The sequence below is a fragment of the Lithobates pipiens genome, unplaced genomic scaffold (genome assembly GCF_037356315.1).
Source record: "Lithobates pipiens isolate NorthernLeopardFrog02 unplaced genomic scaffold, aLitPip1_a1.2 Scaffold_19, whole genome shotgun sequence".
NCBI lineage: Eukaryota > Metazoa > Chordata > Amphibia > Anura > Ranidae > Lithobates > Lithobates pipiens.
Window position 1 is genome coordinate 151,134,192 of NW_027507764.1, and position 18,704 is coordinate 151,152,895.

The 18,704-nt window shown below is 42.9% G+C and overlaps 1 protein-coding gene across 4 annotated transcripts in view; it reads left to right on the plus strand.

Moving 5' to 3' along the window:
• The window catches only part of KCNH8 (potassium voltage-gated channel subfamily H member 8), a 780,884-nt gene that overhangs the window by 648,965 nt on the left and 113,215 nt on the right, over positions 1-18,704 (plus strand). For all 4 annotated transcript variants that reach the window (XM_077491398.1, XM_077491400.1, XM_077491399.1 and 1 more), the window contains one exon: positions 17,468-17,682. In XM_077491398.1, coding sequence (XP_077347524.1) covers positions 17,468-17,682 — 215 coding nt within the window. The remainder of the gene's footprint in view (positions 1-17,467; positions 17,683-18,704) is intronic.

Consider the following 18,704-nt stretch of genomic DNA (forward strand, 5'->3'; position numbering starts at 1 on the left):
TAGTGCAGCCGATGTGACATGCTGAGCAGGGAGACCTCAGGCAGACTGACCCATTGTCACAATGCTCTCACTCTCTGTTAAATTCTAACAGCCCAGTGAGTGGGTACAACTCCCCCCCTCCCTCCACAGAGATGGAAGAGTCTGCATTAGCTCTGCCCCCTCTCTCCCCGGCGTGTCCCATCCATGCTCCGTGCAGCCCATCTGCTGAGCTGTGCTGCGTCTGAAAGGAATTTGGGGGCGGGAACATTTAAACAGTGTGAGCAAGAACATCCAAGTAAGTTATCAGCACTGTTCCTGTGTCCAGACTCTGCCCTCTCTCTCCCAAATCTCATTCACTCCCCCTCTTTCCTCTGTTGTCCTCCAGAGTCTTTCCATCATGTTCCCATCATATTTCCATCATGTTCCCATTATGTTCCTTTACCAGGGTTTACACTAGTGTGTTCATAGCATGTTCATTGCATGTGATTCGCACTGAATTTCTGTGCAAATCACATGCAATGTCTGTGCGATGCAAATTCAGCCATACAAACTGTATGGCTGAAATCGCATTTGCACCAAAATGGTGAGAGACCCTTTTTTTGGTCTGCACTGGAATTAGATTGGATGGGTATTTACACCTATGCACTCCGATTCTTGCACCATTTCACAGTTCTCACTGCGATTTGCAAACCGATCTGGGGACGTCATAAATTTTACATTGACACCCGTAGCAGCTTGCAAAGGGCAGCATGAACAGCCAACAAGCAACATGCAATGCAGGAATCTGCACTGGAATCTCGCTGAATCCTGCATCGCATATATGTGAACCAGGACTCAAGTGGGTTCACACTGATGCGCTGTGGTTCAGTTGCCTCAATTTTCACTACAGTCCCACAAACTTCTATTAGGTTACACATTTTTGCACCATTTTCTGAAAGCGCACCAAATGTCCTCTATACTGAATCTTTCAGAAAACACAGTAAAATTACCCCAGCTAATAGACGTCTGTGGGACTGCAGCTAAAAATTAGGATTATATGCAGAAAAACTGCATATACCCTAGCACTGTGACAAACTCCAGGACACCAGTGTGAACCCAAAGGCTTCAGGGTGCTGTGTAATGTAAAGGGGTCCTGAAGTGCAGGGGGTTGTGTAATGTAAAGGGGTCCTGAAGTGCAGGGGGTTGTGTAATGTAAAGGGGTCCTGAAGTGCAGGGGGTTGTGTAATGTAAAGGGGTCCTGAGGTGCCGGGGGTTGTGTAATGTAAAGGGATCCTGAGGTGCAGGGGGTTGTGTAATGTAAAGGGGTCCTGAGGTGCAGGGGGTTGTGTAATGTAAAGGGATCCTGAGGTGCAGGGGGTTGTGTAATGTAAAGGGGTCCTGAGGTGCAGGGGGTTGTGTAATGTATAGGGGTCCTGAGGTGCAGGGGGTTGTGTAATGTAAAGGGGTCCTGAGGTACAGGGGGTTGTGTAATGTAAAGGGGTCCTGAGGTGCAGGGGGATTGTGTAATGTAAAGGGGTCCTGAGGTGCAGGGGGATTGTGTAATGTAAAGGGGCCCAGAGGTGCAGGGTGCTGTGTAATGTAAAGGGGTCCAGGAGGTGCAGAGGGTTTTGTAATGTAAAGATGTCCTGAGGTGCAGGGTGTTGTGTAATGTAAAGGGGTCTAGAGGTGCAGGGTGCTGTGTAATGTAAAGGGGTCCAAAGGTGCAGAGGGGTTTGTAATGTAAAGGTGTCCTGAGGTGAAGGGTGTTGTGTAATGTAAAGGGGTCTAGAGGTGCAGGGTGCTGTGTAATGTAAAGGGGCCCTGAGGTTCAGGGGGTTGTGTAATGTAAATGGGTCCAGAGGTGCAGTGTGCTGTGTAATGTAAAGGTGTCCTGAGGTGCAGGGGGGTTGTGTAATGTAAAGGGGTCCAGAGGGGCAGGGGGTTGTTTAATGTAAAGGGGCCCTGAGGTTCAGGGGGTTGTGTAATGTAAAGGGGCCCTGAGGTTCAGGGTGCTGTGTAATGTAAATGGGCCCTGAGGTTCAGGGGGTTGTGTAATGTAAAGGGGTCTAGAGGAGCAGGGGGTTGTGTAATGTAAAGGGGTCCAGAGGTTCACCGGTTCTGTAATGTAAAGGGGTCCAGAGGTGTGTAATGTAAAGGGATCCAGAGCTGCGGGGGGCTGTGCAATGTAAAGGGGCCCAGTTGTGGAGAGGGGTACAAAGTAGTGACAAAGAGATATTGGGGGATGCAGAGGTATGCAGGGGACACAGTGCAGTGTCTTTACCTTTTTAAAGTGGGGGGGTGCCAGATATAGGAGTCGCCCCGGGTGCCAAATGCTCTAGGTACGCCTCTGCTGGTTGGCTCTGTGCTTTTAGTCCATGATCTTCACTGTTTAAATTCAGTAGGATCAGACACATTTTGCTTTTGTTTGCCAAGTGCAAAATAAGTGATCTCTAAAGTCTGAAAGACTCATAAAAAATGGCCAAAATGCTCCCATACACTATTTCAAAATGTATTAAAATATGGTATCTATTGATAAAGCAGAAATAAGCATTTCTAGTGTGTAAACTCTATAATATCCATTAACCTTTGTATCCTGTATGTAAGGGTAGATTCTGACCTTCCCCAGGTCCAAACACCCCTCCTGCCCCTCACCACTATCAGCTATTTAAAGCGGTTCTGCACATATATTAATAACATTTTCCCATTCTGTTCCCTCCAGACCGTACATTTGATAATGCCACAGTTTTTATTTTTTTGATTAATCTACCTTTTGTAATTAGTAGTCTTTGATTTTCATCCCCTGCGGCGATGGGTGGTCTCTTGCGGGGATCAGCATCACTTCCTGCTGAACCCCGCACTGTCTCCTGGGATCTCGTCCAAGTAATCCCAGGAGACATTGCGGCTAATACAGCGGAAAGCTCGCGGGATTTCGGCTAATACAGCCGAAATCTCGCGAGATTTCGAGAACTTGACGTCATTACGCCGGCCACGTTTGGAGGGCGATTTGAATTTCGCCATTGTTCTCCAGGGCAAACAGGTAAACATGACACAGCTCTGTAGCTACAGAGCATGTGCGAGAACTGGCAAAGCATGCTGGTTAGAAACCCAGGAAATAAGGAAGAAGTTTTGCTTGTGGGCTTCACTTGCCCACAACAAAAATGACAACGGCCGAACAGTGTGAATATAAATGAACATTTTGCACAAAAACGGACATGCAGCAGTCAGAAAACTAAGACAAGTAAGCCTTTTTATATAAAAACATCAATGTTAAAGCATAACCATAAAAAAAAAAATTTTTTAGCAGTGCAGAACCGCTTTAACAGCATAGACTTAAAAATAATAGGTCTCTTTATTAATTTAAATGACAAAACTGAATTAACCAGTTCTCACATTATGTCATAGTGATCTGGAACTCGATATTATTAGCATAAACCAAAAAATACATGATTAGTTTGGAATTGCACTGCCTGTAATGAAAATCACAATGATGTACAGTATTTAAAAGCAAACCAATCATTGTCACCTACCAAATGACCAGCTATAGACAAGGTATGATAGCATAATGCAGCATAATTTTGAGATGATTGTGTGCTCCTCATGGAGCTGACAGCTGCTCATTAGCTCTTCAGCTATAGAACCGCAGCTATTTTTAAATGAGTCATAATCAGTACAATATGGGGATATCTTAGCAGTGAAATGTAGAAATAATGGGAATTAAGTAAATTTGAAAAAAATATTATATCTGATATTATATTTTTCATAAATGATTTCTTTTTTTATAAGAATCTGGAATGGTTCAGTTATTATAATATATACATATTGCTCAGTGCAAGTCTGATGTTCAGCTTTGTTTCGACTAGCAGCACATTGGTAACATTATCTTACTTTATCAGCTCATGTGTGTTTACATCAGTTTTAGCCAAACTTCAACAGAAACTTATTTTGTTCTGAATAGAGTTGGAAAGCATTAGAGCCTCTGTCTGATTTTTGCAAATTGAACCACTTCAGCCCTTGAAGAATTTACCCCTTCCAGACCAGAGCACTTTTTGCGATACAGCACTGCGTCATTTTAACTGACAATTACGCAGTCATGCGATGTTGCACCCAAACAAAATTGACATATTTTTTTCCTCACAAATAGAGCTTTCTTTTGGTGGTATTTGATCACGTTTGCAGGTTTTTATTTTTGTGCTATAAACAAAAAAAGAGCGACAATTTTGAAAAAAATGCAGTATTTTTTATTTTTTGCTATAATAAATATCTCCAAAAAAAACAAATTTCTTTCTCAATTTAGGCTGATATATATTCTTCTACATATTTTTGGTAAAAAAAAATAGCAATAAATTTATATTGATTGGTTTGCGCAAAATGTATAGCGTCTACAAAATAGGGGATAGATTTATGGCATTTTTATTATAATTTTTTTTTAGTAGTAATGGTGGCGATCTGCAATTTTTATAGTGACTGCGACATTATGGCAGACACATCGGACACTTTTGACACTATTTTGGAGCCTTTGTCATTTATACAGCGATCAGTGCTATAAAAATGCACTGATTACTGTATAAATGACACTGGCAGGGATGGGGTTAAACACTAGGGGGTGATCAAGGGGTTAAGTGTGTCCTAGGGAGCGATTCTAACTGTGGGGGGGTGGGCTACCACTGACATGACAACGATCACTGCTCCCGATGACAGGGAGCAGTAGATCCCTATCATGTCACTAGGCAGAACAGGGAAATGCCTTGTTTCATTTCCTCGTTCTGTCACTCCATGACACAATCGCGGGACACCGGCGGACATCACATACCTGGACCCACGAGCATGGTCACGGAGTATGCCTGCTCACAATGCCGCATCTTAACCCCCCTGGCGGTGTTCCCGAGTCTGGCTCGGGGTGGAGATTTTGTATATATATATATATATATATATATATATTCTCTGCATTCAGTGTAGCCTGTATCTACAGTGCATTCCGTGGTGTACTGTTTCTAATACATTTCTGGTGGTGTACACAATATACAATACAGTGCAGCAGATGTACACTTTCTAATACACTTTAGGCACTGTACACAGTATCTAATATAGTGTAGTGCGGTGTTGCAAAACAGAAAATACATCATGTCCGGAAGGCCACCAAGGAGAGGCAGATGTTCACAGGCCACTAAAAGACGACAAGCAGCCTCTGTGTCTACAGTCAACATTGGTGGTTGTGGAAATGGTGCATCCTCTGCAGGTGGCCGTGGGGCACCTTTTTTTGCTGCTGCTGGCCGTGTTATTGAGCCACAGCATGCAGAAGAGTTGGTGGAGTGGATAACAAAGCTGTCCTCAGGCTTAGAGTAGTTTGCCTTCCAAAGCAGCTGCCAAAGTGGCCTATTCCACTCGCTAATTGTCCACAGTCAATCCTTCCATAACCCCACAATCATGCACGGAGGAGTCCCCAGAATTATTTGACCACAGTGTTGGATATATGCTGCTGGAGGATACGCAGCGATTTGAAGGCTCTGATGTTGGTTCCCAAGTTGAGGAAGGGCATAACATCAGCCACAGAAGGACAAGAAACTGGCATGTTTCACAGCAGGGCCTGTCCCTGCACCCAACAAGAGTACCTGTGAGGGGTTACAGTGTTGTGGCACCACCACCCCCCAAGACCCAATTTTTCTGCCTCAGTTTAACAGGGGTATGTAATTACAACTTTTGATAATATTGCACAGTAGGGCTTGTTCCAGCGCCCAACATGAGTATCTGTGAGAGGTTACAGTGTTGTGGCACCACCACCACCCAAGGCCCAATTTTTCTGCCTCTGTTTAACAGGAGCATGTAATTACAATTCTTGATATAATATTTCAGAGCAGGGACCATTCCTGCCCCCAACGAGAGTAACTGTGAGGGCTTACAGTGTTCTGGTACTGCTAACACCAAAGGCCCAATTTTATGCAAAGTATATAGGGCAGACCATATAGTATATATACTGCTGTTCAGAGTATATAGTGCCCCACGCCATTTTTTGTGTCCCATAGACTTTAATGGTGTTTGCACATTCAAGGTTCTGCTGCGAATTGAACCGGGGAGTGTTCGGCTCATCCTTATTTATAAGCAGTGAAACTCTGCTCATACAAACTCAGAAGGGGGTTGATTTACTAAAGGCGAAATTACTGTGCACTTTGCAAAGTGAAGTTGCCCTCTGCAAGTGCAGTTACTTCAGAGCTTAGCAAATGAAGTAAGGCTTCATTTTGCAAAGAATGCCCAATCATGTGAAAGGATAAAAAAAAAAAAAACAGCATTTTTGCTTGCACATGATTGATGATGGAAGTCAGCAGAGCTTCTGCTTATTTACTAAGTTCTGAAGCAACTGCACTTTCAGAGTGCAACTGTACATTGCACAGTGCACAGTCATTTTGCCTTTAGTAAATCAATCCCAAAGTGTCTATAAAGCACATAAACATTACATAAACTGTGAAAAATGTGTAAAAAATATCACTCAAAAAATGCTGTTTTCTATATTAATGTTTAGGGATGAGCTCGGTGTTCGAGTCGAGCGCATTTTGCGGGTGTTCGCCTGTTCAGTGAATCCAGAACTTTGTGGGCCGTTCATGCCATATTCATGTGGGGCTCATGGCCCACAATGCACTGCGCCATCGCAGTGCAGTGCTGGGTGATGATTGGCCAAGCATGCACTGTGACCCCACATGCTTGGCCAATCACAGCACTGGCAGCAAGGAGAGCCATAATTGGCCACATACATCCTGGGGCTCAGGGGGGTTTAGTACACACCCCACACTATATAAGGCTGCCAGCTCTGCGGCCTTGTGTAGTGTGTTGGCGTGCAAGCAGAGAGCAGGCTAGGCAGGGACAGTATCATCTTTGCTTGTTAACCTAGCACAGTTACAGTGGGTGTATTGTGCCTCCTGCACAGTATACACCTGAAGCTACCCCTTATTGCTGGTGTTGTTATGTTTCTTTAACACGGGCATCTACAGCAGTTACAGTGGGTGTAGTGTGCCTCCTGCACAGTATACACCTGAAGCTACCCCTTATTGCTGGTGTTGTTCTGTTTCTATACCACGGGCAGCTGCAGCAGTTACGGTTGGTGTATTGTGCCACCTGCACACTATACACCTGAATCTATCCCAATTGCTGGTGTTCTTCAGATCCTATACCACAGGCAGGCAGCTGCAGTAATTACAGTCAGTGTACTGTGTCATCTGATCAGTGTGCACCTAAAGATACCCCAATTGCTGGTTTTCCCACCTCCCTGCAGGCCATTAGTATGTCTGGAAGGCACACAAAGAGAGGCAGAGAGTCACGAGCCAATAAAAGAGGGAAAGCAGGCTCTGTGTCTAGAGACAACAGTGCTGGTCGTGGACGCGGTGCATCGTCATCAGCACATGGCCATGGGACATACTTGTCCTTATTTTCGGCAGCTGGGCGCTTTGAGCCACATCATGCCAAAGACTTGGTAGAGTGGATGACCAAGCCCTCCTCATCCTCCTCATCCTCTCTCACCCAGGTTCAGGGTACTGGCAAAGCAGCTGGCAATGTGTCCTCTTCCCTCGTCTCAATGTCATCAGTCATTCCTTACCTAGACCCACCATGTCCTCCTGAGGAGTCCCCCGAACTGTTTGAGCACAGTGTTGGGTATATGCTCCAGGAGGATGCCCAGCTTTTTGAAGTCTCTGATGATGATACCCAGCTAGAGGAAGGCAGTAGCGTGAGCGCAGAGAAAGGGGATGCTCAAGAAGGACAGCGATCTGGCAGTAATTTTCCACCAGCTGCAGCATACGGACAGGTTTGCTCCAGTGATGAAGAGGGAGGGGTTGATGAGGTCACTGACTCCACATGGGTGCCTGATAGGAGAGAGGAGGAGGAGGCACATCTGCAACAAGGCAGGATACTCTCCGGGGGCCAGCTTAAGGGCAGCACCCTGACTGAATCACACCACAGAGCTCCGCCTGTGCAGGGTGCTGCCTCTGCGCATTATTCCAAAAGTTCTTTGGTGTGGGCCTTTTTTGAGATGAGTGCATCAAATCGCACCACTGCAATTTTACAACATATGTCTCAGGCGTATCTCGTGTGGCCAAAACATTAGCCACTTGGGCACCACATGCTTGACCAGACATAGATTGACCTGCCATGCAGCTCGTTGGCAAACGTACCTTAAAGACCCACGCCGAAGACCTTGCCTTGCTCCTCATCAGCTGGGATCTCCGACCCCACTATACCTTCAGTCCTCTCTGAAACCTGCACTGAGAGGAATGAAGGTGTAAAATTAGGTGAGTCACAGCCAAGTACTTGCGGGCACTCTGCTAGCAGTACACCGACGTCCAATTGTACCAGGCAAATTTCTCTGCCCCAACTGCTGGACCGTCAAATGAAGTTCACACCCAGCCATCCACATGCCCAGCAGTTGAATGCTAGCTTGGCTAAATTGCTAGCACTTCAACTGCTGCCTTTTCAGTTGGTAGACTCGGCCCCCTTCCGTGAGTGTGTGCAATGTGCGGTTCCTCAGTGGCAGGTTCCCAAACGCCACTTTTTCTCATGGAAGGTGATTCCGGTTCTCTACCAGGATGTGGAAGGCAATGTCCATGCCTCGCTGGACAGGGCGGTCAGCGGTAAGGTGCACATTACCGCTGACTCATGGTCCAGCAGGCATGAACAGGGACGTTACTTATCTTTGGGTCACTCTTCTGGCAGCTGGGAAGGATGCAGGACAAGGTGCAGTAGTGTTGGAGGTTATTCCGCCACCACGCCTCCAAAATGCTACTACTGGTTGTGACACACCTCTCTCCTCCACCCCCTCCTCTTCTTCTTCCTCCATGGCCTCTTTCTGTGCTTTGTCCTTGGAACCAGCAGTGCTCCGTAGGCATTCAAGGGGCTACGCAAGTACGCAGGCAAAAAGATGCCATGCTGTGCTTGCGCTGGTGTGTTTGGGAGACAGGAGCCACACTGGGGCAGATATTTTGTCAGCTCTGCAGGGGCAGGCCAAGAGGTGGTTGACGCCATGCCAGCTTAAGCCAGGAATGGTGGTTTGCGACAATGGCACCAACCCCCTCTCCGCCCTCTGACAGGGACAACTGACCCATGTGCCCTATGTGGCTCACGTCCTTAACTTGGTGGTGCAGTGGTTCTTGGGCAGGTACCCGAGCTTACAGGATGTCCTGAGGTAGGCCAGGAAAGTCTGTGTGCATTTCCGCCAATCATATAATGCTAGTGCTCAGCTGGCTGAGCTCCAAAAGGAGTTGAACCTGCCCAATAACCACCTTATATGTGACATTGTGGAACTCAATGTTGGCCATGCTGCAGCTGCTGCACACGCAGCAGAGGGCCATCAATGAGTACCTGTGCGACTACGGCACCAGGACAGGGTCAGGGGAGCTCGGTTTTTTTTCACCAGTGGGGCATGATCAGGGATGCATGCACTGTCCTGTCAGCATTTGAGGAGGCCACGAGGATGGTGAGCAGTGACAGTGCATGCATCATTGACACTGTACCTCTTGTCCACCTGTTGGAGCATACCCTGCATGGAATAATGGACAGGGCACTTGAGGCAGAACAGAGGCAGGAAGAGGAGGACTTCCTTGCCTCTCAAGGCCCCCTTTATCCAGGCAGTGTTCCTGCTGCCCCACCCATCACACAGGCAGAGGACAAGGAGGAAGAGGAGGATTGTGTCAGCATGGAGATGGAGCCTGGCACTCAGCAGCAGCAGTCTTTTAGGGATGATTTACAGTCCCAAGAAACCCGTGGACTTGTACCTGGCTGGGAGGAGGTGGCTGCGGATCATGTCCTCCTTAGTGACCCAGAGGACTCCAGACCAAATGCCTCAGCTAACCTACGCTGCATGGCCTCCCTGATCCTGCAAAGTCTGCGGAAGGATCCTCATATTCTTCGGATCAAGGAGAGGGACCATTACTGGCTGGCAACTCTCCTTGATCTATGGTACAAGGGTATTATTGTGGACCTTATCTTGTCATTGCAGAGTAAGCAGTGGATGAGACATCTCCGGGAGGCCTTGCAGAAAGGTCTGTGCAATGTGTTTCCAGAGACTGGGAGGTTACAAACTCCTGGTCCTGGACAACGTGTTGCTGAGGCTTCGGTCAGTCACAGAAAGAGTGGTGGAAAAGGTGGCTGTCTGACTGATGCGTTCAGACAATTTTTTAGTCCGCAGCCCCAAGGTATGATCGGTTCCAGCAACCATCGCCAACGTCTGATTTACATGGTGCAGAAATACCTAGGGGCAAGGTCAGACTTGGACACTTTTCACACCGAAAATCCTCTGTCTTACTGGGTCTTGAGGATGGATCACTGGCCAGAGCTTGCACAGTATGCAATTGAGATACTGGCCTGTCCTGCATCCAGCGTTCTTTCGGAACGGACATTTAGTGATGCTAGAGGCTTGGTAACCGATCACAGGGTGCGCCTGTTGACCGACTCGGTTGATCGACTGACCTTCATAAAGATGAATCAGTCTTGGATCACCACCAGCTACCAACACCTGAAGCTGATGTAACCGAATATTTTTTTTTTAAATGTCACATCCCTTCAAGACTGCCTATGCTGATGCTGAGTGACTATCCTGTTATGTTGACTGATTATCCTCTTCCTCCTCAATGATCCTGCTGATAGCTTGGAAGAAAATTTTTGATTCTGGGTGTCGCCACCAGTGGCTAAGGCCCAATTTTTCAGCCCGTGTTTAACAGGGGTGTGTAATTACAATTTTTGATGCAATACTTTGCAGAAGGGCTCATTCCTGTACTCCAACTAGAGTATCTGGGAGAGGTTGCAGTATCATGGAACCAGCAACAGTGCCTAAGGCCCAATTTTTCAGCCCCTGTTTAACAGGTGCATGTAATTACAATTCTTGATATAATATTTCACACAGGGCCCATTCCAGTGCCCACAGAGTAACTGTGAGGACTTACAGTTTTGTGGCACCACCACAACCACCAAAGGCCCAATTTTTCTACCACTGTTCAACAATGGCATGTAATTACAATTCTTGATATAATAGTTCACAGCAGGGCACTCCAGTGCCCACCAAGAGTCACTTTGAGGGCTTACAGTGTTAACTTGTGGCAACGCCAACACCTTAGGGCCAAATTTCTGCAGAGCATATAGGGCAGGCCCCTACTTTCAAACATCCAACCTACAAACGTCTCCTACTTGCAAACGGAAGGAAATAACAGGAAGTGAGATGAAAAAAGACGGACGGCCCAAAAAATTATACAGGGGTAAAACCGCACGCAATTTTAAATGACTTTTTTTTCGTTAAATGTCATTTTGTGCAGGGACTGTTCTAAACACGGAAAACACATGCCACTTCACAGGCATACTATAGACACCCCCCAGGCATGATATTTAAAGGAATATTTCACTTTTTTTCACTTCAATCATCATTAAAAAATTTGCATTGATCCATGACCCCTGGGGCAGGAGCCAGGTCCACAAACCCTTTTTAGGACAATATCTTGCATATTAGCCTTTTTGAAATTAGCCGTTTTGATTTTGAACGTTCGAGTCCCATAGACTTCAATGGGGTTCTAAAATTCGTATGAATTTTCGGTCCGTTTGAAGGTTCTGGTGTGAACCTAACTGGGGGGGGGGGGGGGTGTTCGGCTCATCCCTATTAATGTTATTCAAAAAATATATCCCATGTGCTCTTCACTGCTGTTTACAGAAATGCGCACCCTTTCATACTGTACTCCAACCTGCTCACCTTCACAGAGGACCTCCTAAACTACAGGTGGCCATAAATTACTCAAAATATCACACAAAGGGTTACACTCTCAAATTTCTCTCCATATATGTGGTTAAAAAAGATAAAACAGAAATCATAATGCTCACTGCAGCAAAAACAGTTACTCCATCCACTTTCCACCCAGTGTTTTAAAACTTCTCATCTTCTTTCCTAAAGACCCCTTCACTTATCAGGAGCCTATAAGTACTTGATGGATATAAAAGGATAGAGAACTTCAAATACTTCTCACGCACAGCCCAGCTCAAAGAGAAAGAGAGAATCTCATAGCGCTCATTGTAGTATTTATTTGAAGTTTCCACAGAAATAAAAGATACACACATAAGGCTTAAAACACATTCAACTCCAAATTTTTTAAAGATAGTACACACAGCATTGACAATGTATAATGCTCTGCACTAATAACTTCTTGCATTCCACATCCTGCATTGTGATGACGTAATCAGTGTCACTTTACTGATGCATTGCATACATTATGGGACTTCTTCAGAGGTTAAGAGTCCCAATGCCATTCAGACCCATATATAGCCACCTTGCCTCATAGGATAACCATGGTTACAAATAAAAATCGCTCCAAGGCAGAGCCAGAGCACCTCCTCTCCACCATCTTAAAACCTTATTTTTAATCCGCTGGTACTTCTAGCTACTCTTATTAATTGTATAATGTATGGAGAGGTGTGCTTACCTAATGAATTAGGATACACTATACAAAACACCTGTTGTTTATTGCATGAATCTTCATTCAGCTGATATGGTGTAACCCGCTAGGGGGCCTACTACGAATGCCAGTGTCAGGAGGGCTCAGAGGCTGATTAAGTATGTTTGGAGACAATGGGAGCAGGTATGTTTGTGATGTAACTGTCGGGCCCTATGCTGTCATTCAAGACACTTCCAAACAAATCCAGGACAGTTAATAAGAATGCTGTAAACTGATGCAAGTATGAATTTGGCCTCTTAGTCAATAAAGAAAGCAGGCATAGGTAGAAATAGTGTGTTTTAGTAACTCGTAGATAATTATGAGCATAGAGAAAACTCACCCTAGACCCAATCATCCTTAAAACAACTTTATGGCATGTAATGGGGTATCTTTACTAAAGGCAAATAGGTTGTTTACTTTGCAAGGGTAGTTGCACTGTGTAAGGGAATATACTGCAGAACTTAGTGAATGTGGTGAACTTTCACTTTGCAAAGACTACCCAAAACATTTTAAGGAAAAAAAATAGCATTTTTTCTTGCCTGTGATTGGATGATGGACATTATCATAGCTTCATCCCATTCAGTAAGATCTGGGGAAAATGCCCTTGCGCATTGCAATTTCCCTTGCAAAATAACCAATCTGTTTGCCTGTAATTCAACCTCAATGTGTGCAAATCATCAATAGAAATTAGCAAACTTCCTTAAATATTCTCCAAACCCAATGAGCACAGTTAAAAACCAGGGTAAATTCAACAAAACAGATGCCTATGCTTAATTGTTTGAAGTCAGGAAAATATTACTCATATAATCGAGTACTTGATTGTACATACCTTACATAAAGCAGTTAATATTAGGATTTTTGCATCATTGTAGAATGATCAAAACATGTTACTTCTGGGAATGATAGGATAGGACGGGGCCTGAAGACCAGAGCACTAGGGAGTTCTAGTGTGCAGAGAAAGCTGCAAGCAATGCAGATGCGGCACATAAGCACAGGGATGCTATGAGGCAGCCTGTGGAACTATGCCAAAAGCCTAAGTTTAAAGTTTAAAGTGGAAGTAAACCCATTGATTTAAACAGGAATGCTAACTGCACATTGGCTGTGCTCTCAGCCAAACTATCAAACCATCCAATGGCTGGTGTCATAACGAATCACATGTGCAGCATCATAGCAGGTGAAGATTAAACAGAGGCAAACATGGCAGCTTCCTTGGCTGAAAACGATAGGGGAGTTTACTTCCACTTTAAGGCCTGAGCAACGGCAGTGCAAGAGTGAGTCAAGAAGCTAAAGTTCTTTATTTTAATGTTTTGACGTGGTGGTGAAAACTCCTGTGAGGGTAACCTTTCATTGTGTGGAACTTTTTACTTTCTCCTTTCAATAAAAGTGGGCCAGTAAGCCCTAAACAGTCTCTCTGGCTGGAATAAACTCATTGGAGCTGCACTACACTTGAGCAGTACCCCACATATCACAGTAAGAATGATTTGGGTTGTTCTAAGGGTCTCTTTCCAACAACCCTTGGCTGGTGGTTGTGGGGTTCTGCAGACTGGGGGCTTTTTAGAATCTGGAAGCTCCCTTGAATATTAAATGTGCCCCCAGATGTCTGCCCCCTCTTGTGTAAATGAGTAGGCGTATGTAGTCCCCCCTCTTGTGTAAATGAGTAGGAGTATGTAGTCCCCCTACTCATTCACAAAAATAAAAGCTGTAACCTAAAAATAAACATAACCAAATGTTTGACAAGTCCTTTATTTAAAAATAAAAAATAAAAAATCTCAAAAATGTTCTCATTGGAAATCCATTATCAATCACAATATCCACCTGTCACCACTTGACATCTCGCTGACAGAAAAATCCTGATTACCTAGCACATTCGACCAATCCTGACAGTAACCCTAGCCAAGTGACAACTGACTGAGCTGTCATCAGCTGTTTAAGAGAAGGGGCAGGGACAGTAGTAACATCATTAGCCAAATATGGCCATGACTATATTTGGTCAATGTTAGTGATGTCCCTGCTATCCCTTCCCCTTTGCCTAAAAGACAGTGACAGCAGGAAGCTGTCATATATAAATGATAGAATTACCATTTCTATATATGATGCACAGCTCCTGTTGAACAGGGAACCGGGTGGGCTAAAGTTCAGGCATTGTCCAAACACCTGAACAGCTATCCATTCTATTATCCACATAATATTTATATTGTTTCACTAAATTTACAGGGTAACATCTGGGTTTGCAAAAGCAGTAGATGCACACAAAGTAAATTTATATTATCTGTGGCTATTGAAGAAATGAAAGCTCTTGTGCCTAAAGTTTAGTTTTTACCTAGCCGGGAAAAACATTACACACAGGTTGGATATTCATCATTTGTTTTTCCTTTGTGCATTCTCTTCTACAACCAGATAATTGCATCAAATAGTTTGTGCATTTTAGATTTTTTTTTTAAAACTATAGTTTTGAATTTTGCAACTAAACAAAAAAAAAAAATCATACATATAGTAGTTAACAAAATTTAAAAAATAAACACTGCCATCAAGCTCAACGTAGCAATTCTTACAAAACAAGCCCAAGCTGATTCAGTGGGGATTAATATATATAAACTAAAATATATAATATATAAAATAAATGCGATCTTAGCTTCTTTATTTTTAACTGTATAATCCAAATTCCATTGAAAAGTGAAATGAGATAAGTAATTCTACAATTTGAAATTAAATCTAAAGACAAAAGTGTAGATATGTGTATCTAGGTTGCCTAATCACTGCTGGAGGTTAATTGATTTGCATTAGAAAGACTGAGCAAGTAATTTTTTATCTATCATGCAGTTTGTAACGTTTACAATAAAGCATTATATGTAACATAGGAATCTTAGAAATAGTTTAGCTTCTCTAAAATGCTTCCTTAATGTATTTTTATCATTGTAATCATAGATTAATAGTGTTGTGTGCCATTGGGAATATTCAGACTGAGCACAGGGGGTTTGTGCTTCAGGAACTCACACACAGCAAATTAAGTTAAAGTGGTTCTAAAGCCTAAGCAATTTTTTTGAGAATGCATTAAAGTATAAAATGCTCTGCTTTGTGTCCCCCCATGCCATTCCTAAATGCTTACCTGACTCTTCCACCGATCCAGTGCCATGTCCATCTGCAGAACCGCTGCTGTCTCTTCCTCTTCTCACAGGAGACTCTGAGAGCAGCTGGAACCATTGGCTCCTGTTGCTGTCAGTCAAGGGAGCAGGGGGGCGTGTACGAGCAACGCTGTGTGTGTCTATATGTCTATGCAGGGATGCCTCCTCAGCATATGGCTTGCTGAGGGAGCTCTCATAAGAAGGAGGGGGGGAGAGCACCAGCGGGAGGACACCAGAAGCTGGTAAGGGGCCACTCTGTTCAATACCTATTGCACAGAGCAGGTAAGTATAACACAGTAAAACATGGGGCTAATTTATAACTGTATCCTGTTGAGTTCACTTTGTAGACAGAATTTTGTGATTTGAGGAAAGATGATCATGTAACTTTGACAGGTCATGTGACAGGGCTTTCTTCCTTTTGTATTGTTTACAACTACCTAATAATTTTATTTTGCTTCACCATCTTCAGACTCCAGTGCCAGCAAGGCTCAATACACATTTGCACATTCCTGAACCACATAGATGTATTTTATAAATGTGCAGAGCATTTTTATTTTTAAAGCACCAATATGGTAGAGGTACAGCTGATTTCTATGCTTTTTATGCACACAACTACTTCGATAGCAACAACTGAAGACAAAAAGTAAAGCAAAAACAGAACTATAAGCAACAAAACTGTTATTTTAAAGTTATTTCTGAAGACAAGGTTTTGTAAAATTAAAAATGTTGCATTTTTGTCCAAGACCAGCAGCATAATGCTAAGCATTGTACAGTTTTTGTCAGAAATTGCCATTATGAGATATAGGTGGTAAGTTACTAAAGCAAAATCCACTTTGTACTACAAGTGCAAACTACAAGTGCAAAGTGCACCTGAAATTGCACTGAAAATGCACTTGGAAGTGCAGTCGCTGTAGATCCGAGGGGAACATGCAAGGAAAATAAAAAACAGCAGTTTAGCTTGCACATGATTGGGTGATAAAATCAGCAGAGCTTCCCCTCACTTCAGATCTACCCCTCAGATTTACAGTGACTGCATTCCCAAGTGCACTTTCTGTGCAATTTCAAGTGCACTTTGCACGTGTAGTTTGCACTTGTATTGCAAAGTGGAGTTGCCTTTCGTATATAACCCCCATAGGGTTATATCTTCTGTTTCCTATTGTTCCTTTTTGCTATTTTCAATATAGAATAAAAATAAAATAAATAAATACATAATATAATTTTCTAAAATTCTTACCAATTATCTATGCAGTATCTTATGACCTTAAAATATTGCTTTTGCAACTGTAGAAGAGATAAAATCACATACAATCTTTGAATGTCAAAAGAGTGAATTTAGCTGTGCCCTGCTTTACTGGAAATTGACCTGTATAAATACTAGGCAAAGTAATAGGTTTGTTGTAGAGGAGAGGCCCTGAGCAGGCGATACTCACTTTCTCTAAGCAGGCCAGGAGTCACAAGGACAAGTGCTGCCAAAAGCTTCCATGTGAGAGTGTTCAAGTCCGATGATTGGTTGTTCAGTAACAGAACACCACATTGTGAAAACGTCTGTGGAAAGTAATGTGTTGCCCCTTTTTCTAGAATTTCTGGACAATTTTGTGGCATAACAGAACACAGGAAGGATAACCAAAAGGATAATACTGAGTGTGTTTGGCCCCTTCTCTGAAGTAAACTTGTTTTTTGCCTAGTATGGACAAAATACAGGTTTGCTTTAATTACCTAATCAAGGTAAAAAGCAACATACCGGTAAATGTTCTCTAAACTCTATTGGTCATGAGCTTCACTATATTTTAGCTGCAGGTATTATTCCAGTACAAATAAAGCCAAAGAGCCTCTGAACTAGAAGTAAAAATAATTCATAAATAGATATCTACAATACAAGTCTTGCTATGACAGTCTTCCAGTGCAGTATTTTGTTGACATGGCTTTTTCTACTTACAGGTAAAGGAGATTTGATTGGAGCAACTTTATCAATTAAAGATCAAGTAATAAAAACCAATGCAGATGTGAAAGCGTTGACCTACTGTGATCTACAGTGTATTATTCTCAAAGGCCTTTATGAAGTTCTGGACTTTTATCCAGAATATGCACATAAATTTGTAGAAGACATTCAGCAAGATCTTACATATAATCTTCGGGAGGGTCATGAAAGTGATGTAAGTATATATGTTAATGACCATAAATCATAAACACATATAGATATAAATCATCTGTCAAGCTTGATTACTTGCTACATCATTTATAGCATTATTTAAAAATGTTTCCTTTTCAATTATTTTAATTAATTTTTTATACATATAAATTCATTCCATTTCAATTCAATTCAATTGCATATAAATATATACAAGCATATACAAAACATTCATAATAAACAGAACATAGAACACAATCAACATAACTATGGACCCATCTCATAATATACTCCATCATATTAGAGGTATTCCATCGTGTTAGAGGTATTCCATCATCCCACGACCCACCCAGTCCCCTGACCCCCCCCCCCCCCCGCGATGGGACAAAACAAAATAAAGGGGGAAAAAAGAAGAAAAAAAAAAGGGGGGGACACGATCACATTCCCTAGTATTACCCTCACTTATTTCCTATAGTATTTTTTTAAATATGTTTTTCTTGTTCCCACTAAGTCTGTTTCATTACTATTCGTGTATTACAGAACATCAAAATGCTAATTTTACTCTAAGATGGCACACACAAAATTGAAAAAATACAATAACAAGTAAAAATGTGTTTCAGGTAGAAATTTGCCTTTAATTTCCAAGGAACTATAACTATAACTCATTGTGTCTCATTGTGTCTTGGAGTTCTTTTAGGGTTTTGTTCTCTTGTGTTTGAGTGAAAGAGGGTTTTTTTAATATTAGGATCAGCATGGTATTTTCTTAATCTGCATTTAACTGTATCTTCAGCTTAATTTTGAGGTGAAATGCAATCTACCTATACAGTAATTTGTAAAAGTAATTTGCAGACAAGGGTATAAGTGAAAATTGGGCAGGGGTTAAGTGCTATAGCTTAATAAATAGTTTAAATTTAATTTCATTATTTAACCAATTCATTACTATGCATTCGGGAGGCACATGACTGTTTTTTCCACCATATGTTTTGGATTACTATAATGTATGTAGTTCAGTATGTAGTGCATGTGTATGCTGTGTTTGTGTAATTT